Genomic DNA, 21748 nt, shown 5'->3' with positions numbered 1-21748 from the left:
ATATATATATATAAGGTTGTTTTGAAGAAAACTGAAATCAGAGCAAAGTCACAATTTGAAATAGTATGTGGTCCACAATTAATCAAAAGCCTAGTTTAACATCTGTTGGTGTTTTACGTAAGTAAAAGCCTCCTGATGGTCTGGATTTTTGGAATAAAACCAGATCTGGGAACCTTGTAAAACGCGACAGACATGCAACCTCAATCATCTTCTGAAGGAAACTTTGAACCACCGGGTTGTTTGTCTCTTATCCCGACCAGACACGCTGCTGCAGGCCAACCTTATCTTAACAAAATGCCTTCAACATCATCTGATTACTTAAAGCCTACAGCCTTATGCAAAGCAGCTGCATATTAAGTTTTTGGCATGTTTAAAAATTCAGTCGTTTGGCTACTTTAACTGCTTTAACCTCTACAGTTCTTTGAAAAACCTATCTGGATGAAACAACAAAGTGTTTTATTTATATCTGTGTTTTGTTTGTTTTGTGGCTGAGAAACTTATGAATACATTGCAGCATAACACGAAAGCTGCTGCTGACGCAAAAAGAAAAACCTGGCAGATGCATTAGACATCAGTCCAGTGATGAATACGAACATTAAAGCTGCATAAAGCTTCACAATTTAAATGATCCGTGTTTTGTCAACAAACATAAGTCGTTCTTGCAGCTGTTTTTTCTCATCAGAAACATCGTTTGTTTATCCCTGAGGTCAAAAGCCTTTTTTACCTCCTACTGCTTTTACTTTGACTCAATCTTTGGTGGTTTGCAATAATCGTTTACTGTAAAATCGGCTGTGTATTGTTACATTTCCGATCAAAAATAGCTATGAAGAATAAATAAAAGCAAGGGGACAAAAACAAGGCTGACTTTTTTCACCAAAATGTTTCCACTGATGATGGCTAACGTTCTTTGAGCTATGCTTCTATAACTCCAGATTGAGAAACTGATTCTAAATTAATCTATTTTATTTATTAATTTTGTCAATTTTTTGGGAATTGCTGGCATATTAAATTGATAAAAAAGCTAGCTGCGCTAAGCACTAATCATAAGCATTAGCTATGCTAACAATAAAGTACCGCAACAACACTGTATTTAGCAGAAACTAATGCTAAAGCGCTAAATGCGCTAATGCTAAATTATATCTGCCCTTAAAAGACTGCAACCCTCAAGCACGAATTGAAATTTGATGTTATAATTTACATGTTTGTTAACTTCCTTGGATATTGTCTTTATGTTTACATCTTGTCTGTGTTTTATTTTGTTTCTTTGTGTTTTCTGTTTGAAATAAATCTCAACCCAAATGTCAAACTTTATTCAACTGAAAGTTAACAAAACAGCCAAGTAAATTAGCCTTTCAGGTTTTAGCTGGAAAATTATATTTATGGGAAGCTAAGTATGCTAAGCATTTTAAAAGTTAGCAAAAATGCTAAAGTGCTAAACGAAAAATTAGCTTTGCTATTAGCGCTGCTGCTAGCATAGGCTCATGCTGCCTCTGTCCTCAGTTGTTCAGTTTCCCAGTCCCTGTTGAAGCACTTAAAGGCATGATGCTGCCACCACCGTGTGTCACCATGAGCGATGCTGTGATGTAGAGCGTTAGCTTTACATCAGACATAGAAATGTTCACTTACAAGTCGACTGTTTTCTGATTAGGAGACTTCAAAAGAATTATTTAGGGGTTTCAGATTTTAAAAGTGCACATTTGTAAAAAGTTTCAAAATTCACACATTATACATTAACTTGAGTTAGAATATTTCATAAAATCCCAATAAAACACATGGATTTTGTTTGTGAGATGTTGAAACAAGAAAAAGCCAAAAGTGTATTTATTTTTTATTCCAATGTAAAAGCCTGGTGTTGGTGAATGTTTAGCTTCTCATAACAGTGTTTGGATAAACTGAGGACTTATTTTAATGAGAAATTGATATCTGAATTTCCAAACTATTTCCAAATGTTTCCTTTGGAAATATGTCCATCTGAAATTCACATGCATGATATTTGGCGAGTGTTTCTTTCCAGTATGGTCCCATTACAATTCGATCCAATACATTCAAGTCCGGGTTCAAACCCAAATATTTACAGTGCAGATCGGTGCAACTACAGTCCAATAAGTTGGAAAAAGTATGGATATCAATTGAAGCCAGTATATTGCTCATTGTTACCTTGCACAGGGTGAGTCAGGGACAACATGGGCGGCCATTTTCCTCCACCAGTAAACAAAAACATGCATGCTTACAATATGAAATAAAACGTCGATGTTTTGCTTCGTTGACCTAAAATGCATTTCCTGGTAAGAAAGGAGTTTCCTGTCAAAGCACAGTAAGGTTATAAGTCTTGTGCAGGAAGTTGGTGGGAAGCGCGTTGACCTTAGAGTCGTCGTTTTCAGCTCTGCAGGCTGTTTCCCTTCCAACGGTGTCGGATGAAGACAATTTGTTTATACATCACACCAGACGCACTTATGTTCCTCCACTTGAAGCCAACGAGTCTTTCATCACATCCAGCCTCTTTCCTCTTGCTAAGCGATCCAGTTGGACCGACCTGCAGAACACTTCTGCTCTGGATCCAAACTGTGATTGATAGCATTTTCTTAGCGGGTTGTTGAATCTCGTTGAGTTACATGACATCATCCATCATTGGTTTATTGTGCCTTTCTGGTTCTAACGCTTTTAGCCCAATTATTTCACTCACATTCAGAGCAGTCACAACTGTGCAGTCGGCGCAAATCAGGGCACAGAGACATTTGAAAATGATTGTGTTGACTTCAGAGCTGCAATCAATAAGTCATTAACTAACTTAGAGATATTTGCTTACAAAAAACGTTCTTAGTTTGTGCCGCAGTTTTGAAAGGAACAATGGGAGAGGAATTGGTGTTTTGGCGTAGGTCACAGAAAACTTTACCATTGTTTTCAAACCCAAATCTTCCATATAAACAATAAGATGCGGGGGCTTGGAAACATGTCCTGTTGGCCTCAGTTTCTATCATTTTCCACAGAGATTGGAAATCAGTGCTTCACAGTGTTAGTTTTATATAGCATTCTTCAAATTGTAGTGCTAGATTTTGTTTTTTACATGTTTTCCACTTCGTTGGCTTTGTCCAAGAAACTGACTACACCTTTAAATGGGACTTCTTAGGCAAAAGTCACATTTTGCAAACTATTCTACTTGAATTTGGGTCTCAACTGTTTCTAAAAGCAACACAAGTACTTAAAAAAACCAGCCAGGCATTTACTGGCAATACATTAATGCTTTATGGCTTCTGGAACGAGCTGTTTCAAAAACCTTCCGAATGTAACGACATTGTACCGTTACCTAGCAACCCCATGCGAGCCCAGCCCAATTACCTGGCAACCCAAGCAGAACCCCAGCATAGTTGGTCAGCTGGTTTTCCTGCTGTATGTGCTGTACAATAGCTGCTGGAACAGGCAAATGTTTTGTTGTCTTTGGATGACTTACCATCCGGAAACAACTTTCTGCATTCTTGTTGGTTGTGTAGGATGCTCTGCTAATGCTTTTCAAAGATGTGCAGTTTCATAATTGTGCATTTGTTTGCAGCCATTTTCACATGCGAGTGTGAAAATGACCAATTTTGTCTTCTTCAACAAAAACGGTTAGCAAGCACAGAGCATTTTTCTTTGAACAGCTGTTTTTGTTCACTTTTAATTTCTTGGTAAGTCGAGCTGTTAACCTCCAGTGACTTTTGACTCAAAGTAAGACTGTGGGACATTAACTATTGCATCAAACTTGGTTAATAAGAAGAAGTGTTTTTTGAAGAAAGTTCTCATTTTCATTGCTGGGAATCAACTAAAAGATTTTCTAGACTAAATTAACTGACAAAAATTACAAAACAAACAAACAAACAAAAACTTACACTTATATTGCAGGCTTAACGTATTTAATGCTTTCAACTTTGGTCATCTGGCCAATGTTGCCAAACGTTTGGACACCCCTGGTATAGAGCTATCATAACTTGTTCAAGGAAGCATAGTAGGTCACGTTTAGATCATAATATGTGTTTACAGCTTTGTGTTTGTTTATTTGTTTGTTCTTGCTGCAGGATTTGCAGGAGAGAAGGGAATGCAAGGCCCCCGCGGCGTGCAAGGACCCCATGGGGCCGATGGTCCACGGGGAGAGAAGGGGGAACCCGGACCAGTTGGGCCTAAAGGTACAATAATCTAATCTCTGCAGAGAGGCGTTGGTCTTATTGTTCTAGCTATGCAATGCAGTGCATAAAATCACTTCAGATTTGACCTTTCACCCACTTTTTACTGCAATTACTGCGTTTATAACCCATGCAGCTTGCATCCTTTAAGCCGGGGTTTCCCAAATGTTTCCATGCTGTGGCCCCCTGCTGAGCTTTAGCTTCTAGCCAGGGATCCACTTTGTAAAACCACAGGAAATGCTTCAAATTATGCAAAGAAACATTGAATTTTAGCATTTTTTCCTCACTTTTATTCACTATTCAATGACATTTATTTAGCATAAATGCTAACCTCTGATTTTAGCTGGTGGAAAACTTTAATAGTAACATTTTATGACTTTATTCATACGATGTTACATATTTGCCCAGATAACTTTTATGTTAATCCCATTAATCTGTACTTAATCTCCACAGTTTAGGTTTTTGCAGTCACAAAGATGAGCGTAACAAATAAGGTTTTCCTGAATTAGATGAGATTAAAGAGCGAAATCACTTTGTCGTTCCCCAAATTGAGTCCGTTACCGTGGAAACGAGAAGGAAAGTCAGATGATGTGTCATCCAGTCTGTTTGGTAGACAGAGAGAGACGATGAAAACAAACAAGCATGCAACTAGAAATTATAAGTTACAATCCAATTAACTGATTTATTGATTATTGCTAAACACCTCCACATGTTTTCCTTCCACTCAACTTTATTGTAATGTGCTTTCTGACTCTCTGTTGGACGTCTGTTAAGTACGCTGGTCATTTTACTGATTATTTTACTTTTTAATTGGTTTTGAGTAATATTAACATTTCCTCTAGCTGAATTTTATCTGCAAGTTGTAAAATGTAACCAAAGATGTGTTATATAATAATTTCCGCTTTTAGATTTGAATTAGTGACATAAATAAATCTGCTAATCTTTTTTATTGAGATATTGGGTTGAGCTCGTGTAACGTGGCCAGAGAGCAAACAAACAAACCATTAATGCCTCCAAACTGAACCCAAAACTACATTTACAGAATATATTAACATTTTTAAAACCCGTGAACTTAATTTCAGATGGGAGAGTTGTAACTGTATTTTACTGAGCGTCAACCAAGGGAAAGAAACACTGGGAGCCCGGATGAACCAGCTTTTCACCAGCAGTTAAACTCAGCACGTATGTGGTTTGTGGCTCGCCAAGGCTGTGAAGGAAATCTTAAAACCTTGCAAACCAATTTGTGTTCAAAATCCAAACTTTGATTCATGCCAAGCCAACCTGGGAAACATTCAACTTTATTTTGTACTTAAAGGAAGCTTTTTGAGTGTAAAAACCACTTTATAGTGCAAGTGAGAGTTAAGTTTTATACTTGTTTATATTAAATTTGTTGCTGTGTCTTTAAGATTGTATGTGGATAACATTACATGTTGTAAACTTGCCTGACTACTTTATGGCTTTTTTTTCTCCAGAGCTACAGGAGCTACTTTAGATTTCATTTTAACAACCTCACAAAAGAAAATATCTTCTTTCTCTACGTTTCACAACTCACACTTGAAATTTGGAAACATGTTCATCCTTCGAATCTTTTCAGGCTTTCCTCCAAAAGACATTCAGGACCCAGTCCTCAAATGGCTTTGTGAAGTGAAATAAAACTTTATAGGGATTTAGCGGAAACTAAAAAAATGTTAACACTTCTGCAGTTCCCAGCAGGTGCAACTGATTTCTGCTCAGGATTGGAAACTCTAATTATTTCAACATCCACATCATTGTTGCTCCACCGCAGCAGCTGTCCCTGCTGATCTGATTGCTGTTCAGCTGCCTCATAATTACTCAAACGTCACAGTGAAAGTTTCCCTGGATTTAAAACTTTTAGAGCTTTTCATTCCAATAAAAACATAAACAATGAATAATCTTACATTTCCTGTTTTGCTCAGATTAATATTTTACTTTCCGACATTATTAGGTGTTTATATTCATCACAGACAGAGTCGCTCGAAATGTTAATTTTTATATAAATAGAGTTGGGAGTTATACTTCCTTGAAGATGAAAGTTTTATAAACTTATTGCAGCTGGTTCTTCTAATGCTGGTTATTTTCTTTTGTGATAATCTTATCTATGTTTATTAGTCCAGGATGACTCGTATTCAGGTTGTATTTTTAGTTTCTGGAGTGTCTGGACTCCACAGTTTTTCTGCACATTTATCCAACTTTTAATGATCTAATCTCGAACTCGACAATAGAAAAGCATTCCTGCTACACCTTATCTGTCTTGTTTTTGTCTTTTTTGGCTTCGTCAAATCTGCAGAGCCCAAAAACTGCAGAGATTACCCGAAATCCAGCATCGCCTGCTGAGCTGTTCAAATAAAAACAAAGTTCCCAAAAGTGGTAGTGTTTGTGTTTTTTTAGTGTTTGTGTGTTCAGCCAACAGCTGCTGCAAATCACTGCTGGTTTAGTTGAAATGTCCAATGTTCAGTCCCACAGTTCACCAAGAGCTCTTTAAGAAAACTTTTTGTTCCTTTCATTTAGTTATGGTCCAACAATGAGAACAACTCTCAACGCCGACGTTATTTTTTTAATTTGGGCATCTAAAGCTGCTTCCATTGGATATAATTGATATGTCTTTCTGTATGTGGATCCTGGTCATTAACTGGTTTTGACCTCAGTCCAGGTCCGGACCAGATGGACTATTAGACCTTGGTCAACTACAAGATTTTACTGGACTGATTCTGTTTTACCCAAACAGTTTCATATGTTTTTAATTTAATCTTTGCACTTATTCCTGACATTGCAAATTTGAGTCGCAGCAACTTTTTATTGCACAATGGCTTCCATTAGCGCAGCAAAATTATTGCATGCCCACCAAAAATTCAGCTATCGTAACCAGACATAGCATGGTTTGGAAAACTGCGACGTCCTAATCTAAATTAAAAATGACTCTAATGGATGACACAAATTATAATCCAGAATTAAAAACCTCTGGCGCATTTCCTGCTTAGCTTTTACATTTTGGCTCGTTTCCTGCAGCGCTGGCCGACTTGCATTCCTTCATTTGTATTTCTGCTGCAGAAGCAAAGCAGACATCTGGAAGTTCGTATTCTCCCAAACACATTTGGCGAACGTTGGTTCAGACTTCTTTAAAGATGTGCTCAGAAAAAAGGAACAGCATATCCTCCTCTAATGACACCATTTTGTATCAATAAAGGAGGTTTTACATCTAATGTTTCTAACCAATGAGCAACAAGCAGGAAACGAGACGTCTCAGATTTATTAGATAATTAAAAAAAAAATTTTAAAGTCTTTTCAATCACAATTATAAGATTAATTGGGCCAAAAAAAAGAAAAAGAAAGTCAATAGAGGAAGCCAGAACTCATCCCAACTGGGAGATGACTAAATCATATTTAGGGAATTAAATAAAGTTTTGTTTGGGAAATCTTTGGCTGTTTTATTCCAAACAGCAGCTGTTTCACCTGGAACAGCTGAAACATTTCACAGTGAGAGACTTTAAGCCATCACACACGTAGACAGCAAATTTCACCAGCAGATATCTCTCCTGTCCTTAATGTGACCCGCCAAAATAAAAGGAAATGTCCGATTGTTGCAAATCATGACCACATGTTGCAGTCATTAACCCAGGATTATTAAAGAAAACATGGAAAGACTCGCTTCAGAACAGCTCTTTGGGTTTAAATCATTTGAATGAATGAACGATTTCATTGAATATTACAACAAAATATAAAGATCGTTCTAATTTCTTAAACAGTAAAAACTAATCAGTTTGGAAGAGGTAGAGGATGATCAGGTGACCATAAGATAAGTAAGAAATAATCAGGAAGTTGTTGCTAGCAACGCCAGCCAGGCCCAGCCCATCACCTAGCAACCCAGTTCTAGTTCCACTGGTGCTGTTACCTAGCAACGCCAGCCAGGCCCAGCCCGTCACCTAGCAACCCAGTTCTAGTTCCACTGGTGCTGTTACCTAGCAACGCCAGCCAGGCCCAGCCCGTCACCTAGCAACCAAATTCTAGTAAATAATAACAATCCACTGGCAGATTATTTCATTTAATACATATCTGCCAATGGAATAAGTAATTTTTTTAATTATTAAGGAATTATTGACTTAAAAGTAACCGGTTAGTTTTGTCTTATTTCAAGTGTATGAAGATTCAGACCTGATCATTCGTTTCTAGCTGCTGACTCTGCATCGTTCCTCTTCAGGTCCTAAGATAGTAACTTTGGTTTTAGCCATTAAATAAATCCCTCGTGTTAATAACGCTGTCTGAACATTTCAAATACTATTTTAAAAGCTACAGCAACATGTTGATTTCAAACGTCTTTCAGCGCCGCTGAAATCCAAACCGACTTGGTGGCTCTTAAATCCGGTTGCTGTCTGTATTTTGTGGCTCAGCAGTAGCTTATGGTGTGTTTGTGTTTCCCCTGCTGTATATTTTAGTTGTTAAGGATGTGGTGAAAATGCATCCAGCCCTGACAGCTCTGCGCGTCACAGGCAGGGTGTGTCCGCCCGGTCGGACCAAACACCGGCTGTAAAACATGGCTGGTGGGCCTGAGGGCCACCTCCGCTGACACCTACACCGCCGCGCTGCGATTTAAAAGAAAATCAATTTAAAGTTGGGAAAGATTCCCAGTTTCTGCTAATCCCCGTATAGTTTGATGGCAGGAGCAGCCTTGTGGTTTTGAGCCTCGCTGCGGAGAGCTAGCAACAAGCCGTTGCCATTTTGGCAAAGGACTTTATTTTTAAATAAAAACAAATGAGAAGTGAGTTGCCTCCAAGCTGTTGATTGCAGTGACATTTGTGGGTAAATGCGTCATATATTTACAACAACCAAAATGAAGGGTATTTTCCCTCCTCTGATTTGGTGGTTTTACACTTTTTAAGCTATAGATCAACATTTATGCCCCAATATTCCAATATAATTCTCTTCTGGTTTCTGTTTTTCTGGTAAAGCTCTCTGAAGGCAGATTCACATGCGTAGCCCTCTAATTTCTACGTTTCACGCCTGTTTTCTCAATTACAGGGCTGCTTATGTAAAATGGTTCTGGTAAAAATATCCCAAAGAGCTGAAAGGAGAGAAAAAGGGTTTGAAATAAAGAAAATATTGTAGAAAAGGAACCTTTAATGATTGAACTAATATTTAATGAGGTTTAATTATCACTGCTTAGAAAATTTTGTGGCTTTTTCAGTTTCTGTGTTGCTCAAAAATTGCAGACTCTTCTGTATTATTTGGTGTTTGTTGCTTTGCCTTTGTAGTATATTGTGTTTTCTCTGTTTTAATCATTCTACGCATGTCATTTCAAAGTTATTTACAGTTTTTTCTGGTGATTGTTTGCAGGTGACAGAGGAGACAGAGGCTTCAGAGGGGATAAAGGTGATCGAGGCGACAGAGGAGAACGAACAGGTGAGAACTGGCTGGTTCAAAACGACTCCAATGTATTTAAATTTAATTTAATCATGTGGCAACAATTCAAAACAGATCAAGATGAGATCCAATTCCAAACTCAGTTTAAAAGTTTAAGCTAATAAACTTCCATCCATCCATTTTCTTGACACCCTTGTCCCTTAGTTTGTCGGGAGGGTTGCTGGTGCCTATCTCCAGCCAACGTTTTGGGCGAGAGACGGGGTCACCCTGGACAGGTCGCCAGTCTGTCGCAGGGCAACACAGAGACACACAACCCCACACACTCACACCTATGGACAATTTAGACAGACCAATTAACCTGACAGTCATGTTTTTGGACTGTGGGAGGAAACCAGAGTACCCGGAGAAAACCCACACATGCACAGGGAGAACATGCAAACTCCATGTAGAAAGACCGGGGCCGGGAATCGAACCCAGAACCTTCTTGCTGCAAGGCAACAGCTCTACCAACTGCACCACTGCAGCCCTAGCTAATAAACATTCAGATCAAATCCAAATTAGAATAAAATGAATTTGATTTCGACTCCATATTTATATTTGTATATTTATGTGCTGTATGAATATCAGTGTTAAACGATGTATATTTCTGAGCACATTTATTAAATTATACTTTATTTTCGAATGAAATCGTCTTTGTGCAAATAGGCTCAGTTGAAATTTTTCTTGCTTATTTTTCTTATAATTTAAGAAATTCGGCTGTTTTGGACGGAGACACCAATTGACCTCTGAAGTACTTTTATGAATCTAAATGTTGCATCAGATCTACTTTTTTCATCAGAAATGAAGTGCTTAATTGTTAATCATATTATTCCAGAATCAGTGAAGCAGTTTTATTCCCTCATCTGAGAGTCGCCTCTGTTTCAGTGATGAATGATGCTGGTGAGGATCTCCAGCAGCTACATGGGCTCTAATGCATCCAGATGTTGGGCCAGTGGAGCAGAGGTTGTTGCTTTAATCTCCCAGAACGATTACATCGCTTCTGTAATGACGAGTCTCCCTCTGCGGTTTCGTTATTTCGCCCACTGGGGCAGTAATGGACTCTCCAGTGTTTGGATGCATTCAGAAAAGCTGCTGCAGACTCACTAAATCATGCTAGTTTGAAGATCAAGGACAATAATAAAATTGAGCTCTTGGATATTTTATTATGTTAAAATTTTGCTTATTGTTGTTGCAAAAAAAAAAAAAAAAGCTACTTGAAAGTCTGTTGTAGGTTATATTTGCTTCTAAATTGGAACGTTGTGAGTTTATGTTTTATGTGGACGTTTTCGTCTAGCCTGGAGTTTAATTTACACAATTTCAGACACAATGTAAACAGCAGAACCCTCAAATAGCTGGTTATATGCTGCATAACTGCTGAAGTGGTTTAGGTTTTCTCTTATGGACGGTTGCTTCACCTTCCAGCAGGTTTCATTAAACATGTCTTGATACTTTAAAGCTAAAATATAAATGGTGTTTGGTTTTATTTTGTTTGAAAGATCTTCCCATATTTATTAATTTCTCCGTTCATTGTTGCTTGAAAGGTCTTAATTTCTGTTTTATTTTATTTCTTGTGTTTTCTTATTTATAAACTTATATTTTAAGCTGTGTACAGCTGAACTACCTGTAGTTCTACAGCAATGCATTCTGGGTAGAAGATAAGTTAATGCGTTTCATAAGAGAAGAAAGTGAGGAGAGGAAATGGATCTGTCTTCACCTACTTCAAAATAAGAGCATGAAAATAAACTACTTAAAAAATGTAACCAAAAAACTTGAACTTGAACTTTAATCAACTGAAAGTTTATAAAACAAACAAGCAAATTAGATCTTTAAAATTTATCCAGAAAATGTATTTAAGGGAAGCTAAGTTCGCTAAACATTTTCAAAGTTAGCAAACGTGCTAAATGAGCAATTAGCTCCGCCGTTAGCGCCTTAGCAGAATTGTGCCCAGCATCCCGCTAGGATAAAAATCCAACTTTCAATATGAGATTTGTTTAATGGAGGAAAAATCCAGTGTCACAAAATACTTGGAGCATTTTGTTGTTAGTTTATGCTTTTCTGTTTGAGTTGGTCAGAAGTTGCGTTTCCGTTACAGACTTGCAGAAAACTTTGTTGATATTCTGCAAATGTAAAAAAAAGAAAACAACACAATTTTTCAAATTGCAGTTTTTTCATTAAGTAAGAACCAGAATTGAATAAGTTTCTTCATATGATAAGTCATTAAGAAACATCATCCTACCACTTCCTGTCTCTTCCACCAGTAGAACCATCCAGGTGTTGATCGTGAGACTCGTGATGTTTAAAACGTTTTTCCATTCCTGTACAAATACACTCATTTTGGTACAGCTGGAAAAACAACCTCATCCTAGTGCAAAAATTTAACTCTTTTTTTTTTTTTTTTCAAAAATTGCTGTTTCCTTGAAAATGGACGAATTACACAAAATTCACATTTTGTGCATTTTTGTTCTTCCATTTGGTTCTCAACTGCTCCTACAAACACCCAGCCATTTTTTAGCAAAAAGTTTATGTTTTTTGGTTAAAAACCTAGCAATGATTGAGTCACGCTGCATCGTCGTTGCCTAGCAACCCCGGCCTAGCCTAGCCCGTTACCTAGCAACCCAAGTGGAGAGAACATGCTTCTGCCGTGTTTTAAGTAACATCTGTTTCTTTGACAAGCGCGGCTACAGAAAGACCCAAGTTTACCTCGTAACCTTCTACAGTGAGAAGGATGTCAAATATGGCAGATAAAAAAAATCTTGTCCGAGTCACCAAGTTTCCATAGCAACCATTCTGTTTTTCTTGTCAGTACTCAATTTAAAGGAGATTATGATGGACTGCGTGTGTTAATGGATAAAATTTGAGAACTATTAAGTATGTGCAGATGCCATAAATCAACTCCTCTGGACGTAGCCGAGGCTCAGCTTTTTTCCCCTCTCTTCCTTCAGATATTTCCTCCTTCATTACATCATCGCAGCTGTTCTGCATGTCCTGCATGCGTCGTGGGGCGGCGCTCGCATCAGAAGGTCTTGATCTCTCAGCCACATAAACCGTCAGAGATCAGTTCTCTCCTCACATCATTAACAGGACGCGCGCGTTTGAGGTTTCACCAAAAGGAAAATGGTCCGAGTCTGCATGCGGTAGGCAGTGAGAAATATCAAGTGACGACGTCGGGCGTTTTTCTGTCACGACGCTCATATGGGAGACTTATTATTAGATTTTTCAGTTGGATCTTTTTGCACTTCAAAGCATGAATTTGACCTGAGAAAGTGCTTGAGTTCATTCACACGTGTTGGATGTTAATATAAAATCAGCCAGTTTCACAGAACATTGTGTCACTGAGAGGATCAAATTATGACGAGCTGCTGAAAAACCAGGATTTTTAAAAATCTCCGTCTCAGATTTCTGAGTTTTAGATTCTCCATGAACTCCTTCTTTCACTTTGGCTGTTTTTATTGTTTGTACGTCTTTTTTACCGTAAAAATGTCTTGGTTTGTGGGTATTGTAGAGTTTCTGGAATCAGTTTTTAAATAAAACTACATCTTAACTTTGCAGACAAGCAAATAAGCAGGAAAAAGAAGCTAAAAGTTTTTGTTATGTTGTTTTTCAATCAGTCTCAAGAAGCTATTTTACCATTCTATTTAATCGCAGAATGTTTTTTAGAAAAGTAAAACTATTTTTTACTTACAACTGTGTTCTCTTATAATACTAGAAAGCAACTTTTCATAAAATTTGGAGAAATGCTGCAATATCCTCATTATTCTACATATTTTCCAGTCATTCCTTCTCTGTTTCTTAAAGCTTCACCTGCCTGATTTCTTCTCTTTTTATAAATAATTAGATTTTTTCTTTTTCATTTATGCTTCAAACAAATCGCCCTCTTTTTCAGTTGAATTATCCAGAGTAAATGTCAAAAAGTTTTGATTTGTGATTTATCAGAGCCTCACTTCGTACATTACAGAAACCTGATCTGCATAGTTTTGTGAACTATTGTATATAAATTCAATGTCTGCAGTTTACATTAGACTCTAAGACGTCTAATGTGAAGCTTTTAAACGTGTTTTTAAAACAATTTCTGCACAAATGTTTGAAGAGGAGGAAGTGGTATTTTCCTAAAGCTGCAGATTGCTAACCTTGTTATTGTTTTGTTACTCAACCATGGAAATAAAGCTCTGCTTCATATTAAGTTCTTAAATATTGGCTTATGGAGTCGGTAAACACATGGTAATCGTTTCATGATGTACGAATCTCCCTGAAATTTCCCAGAGGCTGATTGGATTACTTAAAAGGAGACCTGTAGGAGCGCGTTTGATTCGCAGAATCAGGTTAACAAACATTAGAAACAGAGACTGAAGCCCAATATTTGTCCTTAAAAGGATTTACTCCCCCTGTGTGGAACAAAACACTCATTTTTGCTTTGCATTTTGAGCTTCTGACTTGGTGATTTTTTCCCTGACAGCTGAAGAGTCTGGCAGATTGATAACTGATGTCAGCGGTTTCATGTTATGACGAGTGGATTTAATGTTTAATCAACTGTTTGAACAGCGGAGGAGTATTTACATTTACAGTTTTTGGAAAAAATGTTCTTCTGGCAGTAGTTTTACTACACTCTTTTTACTTTTACTTGAGTATTATTTTCATAAAACCAAGCAAATAAAGTCAGGATATTTTTTGTGTATTTATTTTTATATTATTTATCCTATTTCGAAAGTTTAAAAAGGTTTTGCACATTTTCTGTATGTGCAAATGTGCACATACAGCATATTTGCACATACATATATTTTTTCAAATTGAATTTGAAAAAATATCTTCATCCATCCATTTTCTTTCACCCTTGTCCCTCAGTGGGGTCAGGAGGGTTGCTGGTGCCCATCTCCAGCTAGCGTTCCGGGCGAGAGGCGGGGTCACCCTGGACAGGTCGCCAGTCTGTCGCAGGGCAACACAGAGACACACAGGACACACAACCATGCACACACACACTCACACCTAGGGGCAATTTGGAGAGGCCAATTAACCTGACAGTCATGTTTTTGGACTGTGGGAGGAAACCGGAGTACCCGGAGAAAACMCACCATGCACAGGGAGAACATGSAAACTCCATGCAGAAAGACYGGGAATYGAACCCATAACCTTCTTGCTGCAAGGCAACAGCTCTACCAACTGTGCAGCCCCTGAAAAAAATATCTAGTTTTCAAATTCTTGAAAACTAGAATTCAATTCAATTCTTGAATTGAATTTAAATTTGCAAATTTAAATTTAACAAATTTAAATTTGTTAAATTTGCTTTAACAAATTTAATCTCAGTTTTAAAAAGAGGATTTGAGTTACTTTCTATTTAAAAAAAAAAAAAAAGGCTTGCTGCATTTAGCCGAATTTAATGAATTTAAAAAAAAGTTTAGTTCAGTCAGCTTTTCAGTCAAAGTGTCCGGATAAGCGTGATTCTACTTACTGTAAAAGTTTGGTTGTAAAAAGACGAATATTTTGTCGTACTCAACATTATGTACAAGATATTTGTATCCTGACTAAAAATATAAAGTCCATTCAACCGCCATTGGGGGGGGCACAAAAAAATCAGACTAAGGGCCACAAACGGCCCACGCGCCGCACCTTGGACACCATTGGTGTGGCATACAGTATATTTCCATTACTAACTGTAAGTATTAGTTTCATAGTTTTCTTAAGACTTGGAAAAGTGCTGTCTGGATCTATTAAGTAATCTTATTCATTTGCATTAATTTTTAAAAATGTTATTCTTTCAAATATCATAATTTGGACATAATGTTGCGTTTTTGTCTCTCTGATAACATTATTTTTAAATATTAAATCAGATGTTTTGAGTGGCATTTTAACTGCTGCTTGACTAATTACTCGAACGGCTACTTTTTACTTTTACTTGTGTATAAATATGTTATTGCTGTTCCTACTTTAGTACAGTTTTCGTCTGTTGGCAGCAGGTCATGTTCAGTAAAACTAATACATTTCACTTTAGAGTTATCCTAAAGTGATGTTATAAAGTGGAAAAGTTGTCAAATGTCGCATTAAAAGCAGCTTCAGCGCCACAAACAGAAAGACGATTCACTGAAGATGAAACTTTAAAGGGACTCTGAATAAAACACGACTTTATGAGCAGATGGAGGTAGTTAGCTGTTCTCCTGAAGCCGTTTAGTCCCGTCCAGCCCAAACCCCTGCAGCATGCCAGATAAACATTAGTAATATGCGATTCCTGCATGCTCTGGCATTATCCTGGTTCTGCTCGCTGCAGCTCGCCGGGCCTCTGGGGCTTAAAGCGCTCTGGACGACCATCAGCACTTGGAGCGCGTTCAGCAAGCTTTTCCCGAGCTAAAACATTTTTTACATCCCATGAAATCCCTCGTTATTCAGACGAAGTTGTGAAGCTTGTTGTGTCTAAATTAGGTAACGCTCGTGTTTTATGGTGAAGTTTTATTTGGGCTTCGAGGTGAACATGCGTGCTGTTGGTCTGCAGATTTTATWTWTTTTTTTTCTTGGTATAATTGCTTTCAGAAGTATTTATTTTTTAAGATTAAATCTCCTACGTCTGTTTTCCATCATGGCTACAGTAAATGTTATGACCAACTGGTTTTATGTTCATTCTGCCGTGGTTTTTTTAAATGMTTTGCTGATGTATGTATCCTCGTGCTCTGTTATGATGTCTAGGTTATGATTTTCCTCTTGATTTCTGCATATTTTGTTATTTTATTCTCCTGGAGCATGTTGTTGCAAGTTTAACAGAAGAAAGATTTGATATTCTTAAAATATATTGTGGATTGTGCAGAGAATAGGTTTAAATATTTCACAAAAAGAAGCTGCTTGGAAATATTGACATGTATTTTCTGTTGTATTTTAAATTCCTGCCATGTACTTGGATTTCTCGGATGTTTTCACACCTGATAGTCCAGTCCATTTGGTTTTATTGGGGACTTAAATTGCAACATTTGTTACATTTTCAGCTACTGCAGTTTGCTTTCACTCTGCACTATCAAACGAGCCAAACTAATTAAAAAACCTGTTCYCCTCCTTGCCTGTGGGGGYGCCATACCAAGAACTACTGAAGAAACAGAGACACTTCTTAACAAAATGTARAAACAAAGATGGAGTAGCATCAGATTTGAGCAGTTGTAGGATTTCTCTTTTGTCTTTGGTAAAAAGCCTCAAGTCATTTCTCCCGCTAACACTGGGCTAGCATTTTTGTTTTGGTTGTATTTACCCAGAATGCCATGCAGAACAKTCCACTTCCTGCTTTTGAAGCGGTCTCCAACCCGCTTGGTGTTCTCATATTTATTCAAAGTTCACTTCAACCGAACCGAGACAGAGRATTTTAGGCAGTTYGATTTGTGYGACTGACTCCGCCTGTTTTTAGTTCCTTTCTAKGGATTAAATGACAAATTTAATTTCTGCTCATATTTTCTTGGTGCTGGAAGTAACACAAAACAAGTAAATGCTGCAAATACAACAGCATAAAGCTATCGTAGATATTAAATGATGATGGCCTGGTGATTGTTGAGTGTTTGGCAGAATAATGAGAGATAAACGAATTTATGATGGTCTGATGGGACTCGTGTCTGCGGAGCGTCTGACTTTCCTCTGCAGCACTTTGTCAGCAGATTCAATGATGAACATCCTGTAATGATGAAACTGTGTGTTTGTTCGTGTGTGTGTGACTGTTTACCTCGCTTTCTCATTTCCTCTCCTCACTAAATCAAGTCAACTATATGGGTGCAGCTGTGCATAGTTTCACAAATTCCTGATTTAGATCCACGCAGCAAATTCTAACACCATCGACACACGTTTTGTAAAAGTATCCAAACCACAATTTGTCACGTCACACGCTCAAAATTTAATGTATTTTGTTGGGGTTTTATAGAGGAAGAAATATATTTTGCAAGAAAAAGACAGAAATGTCTCAGAAGCTATTCTGAAAAATCTACTTTGTAGGATATTTTCYTACAGAGTTTTTTCAAACTCTCTCCACCTTCAGGTTGGATGAAAACCATCAATTAAAATGTTTTTTTTAATTTTSTTTATTGTTTTCAAGAAATTTAAATCTGCTGTTATATTATTTACAATCTTGTAATTCAATGAAATAGAAAACAATTGATGGAAATTATCTGTTTTTCTCTTAAGAAAGCAGCTGCCACAATCCCTGGTTATGTTTTAGATTTTTAATGATTTACAGATTTCATAAAAAAAATWGTTTATTATTGAGCAGGTAATACAATAAGTCATTTTTTWAAATTTTGWGGCAGGCCAGTAGTTTAAATTTGCCAGTTTTGTTCCTTGTAATACAAAAACTGTGGACACACTGCTTTATACTGACATTTATATTTAGCTARAWCCAAAAAAWTTCTCTTTAAAATGAGAAAGTTTGTAAAACAGAAATGTCCTSCTAGGAAACATTTAATATGCATTTTCTGTTATGCTTTAAATTCCTACCATCTACTTGGATTTCTTAAGGTTTCTTTAAAGTTTCTTGTTATAGAGAAATATATWTCCTTAATTATTTTCCTAGCTTACATATTTAATTTTTAAATGCTTACAGATTGAGAAGAAGATATGAATTTTAAAAACCTTCACAAATAGAAGGTTTTTAACAATTACTGCCAGATTAAAAAATACTCCCAGTACAAAACTTGTCATCCTAAATTTAATGAAAAGAGAAGCAAAAAAGAAAAACAGAACAAATTTTATTTAATGCTGTTTTTGGAMAACAGAATGTCTTTTGTTGACAGAAAAATATGTTCTCTATGCGTCATTAAAAAGCCTGTATCTCAGTGTTTCATATCGGTTTGATTAACTACTCGATTAAACTCATAAACCCAAAAAATAAAATAATCTGTGAGCTCAAAGCCAGCAAACGCAAAAAGGTTTTCAATACAGAATCACTGGAATGAATAACATTGACTGTGTGCAGTTAGGATGCAGCATATCTGGAGCAGCAGAGAAACAAGTGCAGATTTTTACAACATCTGTTTGTGTGCACATTGTTCTGCAGTCCAGGAGGCTCTGGTGCGTTTGGTGAACGGGTCGGGTCCCCATGAGGGTCGCGTGGAGGTGTTTCACGAGCGCCGATGGGGGACGGTGTGTGACGACGTCTGGGACAAAAAGGACGGAGACGTCGTCTGTAGGATGCTGGGATACAGAGGAGCATCGGAGGTCCATAAGACCGGCCGTTTTGGACAGGGTACGTAAAGTAAACAATACAGATGCTTTTTTTGATGCTTTTTCAACTTTTAATGTTATTAATCTGTACTTGAAATATATAAAAACTTTTACTGTGGTACAAAATGGCAAATCAGGATCAGTTTTTGGGCTTTACAAATATTCATTATGTTTTTTTTGCCCCAAGTCGTTCTAAGATAATAAGATTTTAGTCTGTTCTGCTTATTTTGAGCTCCCTTCAGAACGAGCTGTTTTAGGGCCGCCGTCACTTTAAATCCAAGTAAACTGCTGCTGGAACTCCAGTTGGGTTGCTAGGTGATGGGCTGGGCTGGCTGGGGTTGCTAGGTAACGGTAACTAACTCAAAGATCTGGAGCTCTTAGAAACCGTTCACTATCCAGGCACYAAAAAACTTGAACTTAATSCCAAAAACCAGCTGRGTGTTTTTTTTTWATGTTTGAACTGTTTATAAAAGCATAATTAAGTATAAAAATGTTCTAAATGTGATATTTTTAAAGCAAACTTCCAGGAATTTATTCTAAGTCTTATCTATTTAATAGTTCAGATGTGTTAGAAGTTGATATTTTGAATCCTTGGCATCAAGAGATGTAGATTATACAAAAATGTTGATGTTAAAAGAACAACCTTCAGTGTATTCTGAGTCTAAASTCAAAATTCTGAGAATAAAATCAAAATAATTTCCTCTCCGTGTCCCTAATCTTCTTCCGTATGTTAAYCTACCTCATAAAATACCAATAAAATATAATTGTTTATGACAAAATGTTGGAAATCACATCATATGGAGTAATCTTTTAAAAGACATGTCCCTGATTTTTATGAGCTCTTCTGTTTTTGCCGTTGGGTTGTATTACTTAACCAGCGCCCTGAATGCATCAGGCTTTAATATTAAAGTTTTAACGGAAAGAATATGTGAGTCAGATGTCATCACCGTGGTCTCAGTGGTGACATCTATTGTCTTTCTGTCATTCAGMGTTTAGCCTTACATCATCCAGGGTGTCTGTTCAGAGAGTTCTGACCTGAAAAAGACAGAAAGAAAACATTTTCTTCTTCCAAGGGACTCCCTTCGCATGAAAACAACTGGATCCAATTTAACACACGTTTTCTCTGGGATTTTTCTGATGAGTCAGCTGTTGGTCAACACAGAAACAACACTAAAAACGACGAACGACTTGTTTTGGTGTTGGGTCATCAAACCAATTACCCAAACGCTTTGAGTAGGCGGCATGTGATTGGCTAATTTACCATTTGTGTCAACAAGCAATTTAATAGATGTACTTATGAAATGGAGTGATGTGAAGATGAACGGATTTGTCCCAAATCTCAGAAACATACAAATTATTATACATGCCTGTCAGCAGAGCAGCCAGAATTTGTGTGCTAAAGAAATTTGTATTTGTGTTTGTGGAAAATTCCCGGTTCTAATGGTTTGATTGATGGACTTTCTGTTGACAACAATGTTCTTTTAGCATCATTACACAAATCTCCCAAATCACCCCCTGGCGTTCCCCTAAAAATCCCTCGCAGTGTTTTGGTCGTCCAGAACTTCTTTTCTGGAAGAACTGACACAAACGTGGTGTGAACAAAAAGTTGCATCAGCATGCAAGAAAAAAAAAAAAGCACTATAAATGTTTATTTCTAAATCCTCGGAGGTCGCATTGATAGAACAGCTGGGCTGTCACTCGCAACCTSCAGAAGCTCCATATTCACTTTCCAGAAAAACTTATGTCATTTCCATCCTGAGGAAACTCAACACATGGTGCCTTCAAGTTATCAAATTTCTCTTTAAAATGAGAAAGTTYGTAAAACAGAAATGTCCTGCTAGGAAACATTTAATATGCATTTTCTGTTATGCTTTAAATTCCTACCATCTACTTGGATTTCTTAAGGTTTCTTTAAAGTTTCTTGTTATAGAGAAATATATTTCCTTAATTATTTTCCTAGNAGCAAAAAAGAAAAACAGAACAAATTTTATTTAATGCTGTTTTTGGAAAACAGAATGTCTTTTGTTGACAGAAAAATATGTTCTCTATGCGTCATTAAAAAGCCTGTATCTCAGTGTTTCATATCGGTTTGATTAACTACTCGATTAAACTCATAAACCCAAAAAATAAAATAATCTGTGAGCTCAAAGCCAGCAAACGCAAAAAGGTTTTCAATACAGAATCACTGGAATGAATAACATTGACTGTGTGCAGTTAGGATGCAGCATATCTGGAGCAGCAGAGAAACAAGTGCAGATTTTTACAACATCTGTTTGTGTGCACATTGTTCTGCAGTCCAGGAGGCTCTGGTGCGTTTGGTGAACGGGTCGGGTCCCCATGAGGGTCGCGTGGAGGTGTTTCACGAGCGCCGATGGGGGACRGTGTGTGACGACGTCTGGGACAAAAAGGACGGAGACGTCGTCTGTAGGATGCTGGGATACAGAGGAGCATCGGAGGTCCATAAGACCGGCCGTTTTGGACAGGGTACGTAAAGYAAACAATACWGATGCTTTTTTTGATGCTTTTTCAACTTTTAATGTTATTAATCTGTACTTGAAATATATAAAAACTTTTACTGTGGTACAAAATGGCAAATCAGGATCAGTCTTTGGGCTATACAAATATTCATTATGTTTTTTTGCCCCAAGTCGTTCTAAGATAATAAGATTTTAGTCTGTTCTGCTTATTTTGAGCTCCCTTCAGAACGAGCTGTTTTAGGGCCGCCGTCACTTTAAATCCAAGTAAACTGCTGCTGGAACTCCAGTTGGGTTGCTAGGTGATGGGCTGGGCTGGCTGGGGTTGCTAGGTAACGGTAACTAACTCAAAGATCTGGAGCTCTTAGAAACCGTTCACTATCCAGGCACTAAAAAACTTGAACTTAATCCCAAAAACCAGCTGGGTGTTTTTTTTTAATGTTTGAACTGTTTATAAAAGCATAATTAAGTATAAAAATGTTCTAAATGTGATATTTTTAAAGCAAACTTCCAGGAATTTATTCTAAGTCTTAT

The 21748-nt window shown here is 37.3% G+C and overlaps 1 protein-coding gene across 2 annotated transcripts in view; it reads left to right on the top strand.

The window, feature by feature from the left end:
* scara5 (scavenger receptor class A, member 5 (putative)) overlaps window positions 1-21748 on the top strand; it is an 81113-nt gene that overhangs the window by 56169 nt on the left and 3196 nt on the right. For both annotated transcript variants that reach the window (XM_008397282.2, XM_008397281.2), the window contains exons 9-11: window positions 4050-4157; window positions 9504-9569; window positions 18574-18762. In XM_008397282.2, coding sequence (XP_008395504.1) covers window positions 4050-4157; window positions 9504-9569; window positions 18574-18762 — 363 coding nt within the window. The remainder of the gene's footprint in view (window positions 1-4049; window positions 4158-9503; window positions 9570-18573; window positions 18763-21748) is intronic.

The sequence above is a fragment of the Poecilia reticulata genome, linkage group LG21 (assembly GCF_000633615.1).
Source record: "Poecilia reticulata strain Guanapo linkage group LG21, Guppy_female_1.0+MT, whole genome shotgun sequence".
Lineage (NCBI taxonomy): Eukaryota > Metazoa > Chordata > Actinopteri > Cyprinodontiformes > Poeciliidae > Poecilia > Poecilia reticulata.
Note: the sequence above shows the minus strand (reverse complement) of the source record. Positions and strands in the feature narration are given on the sequence as shown.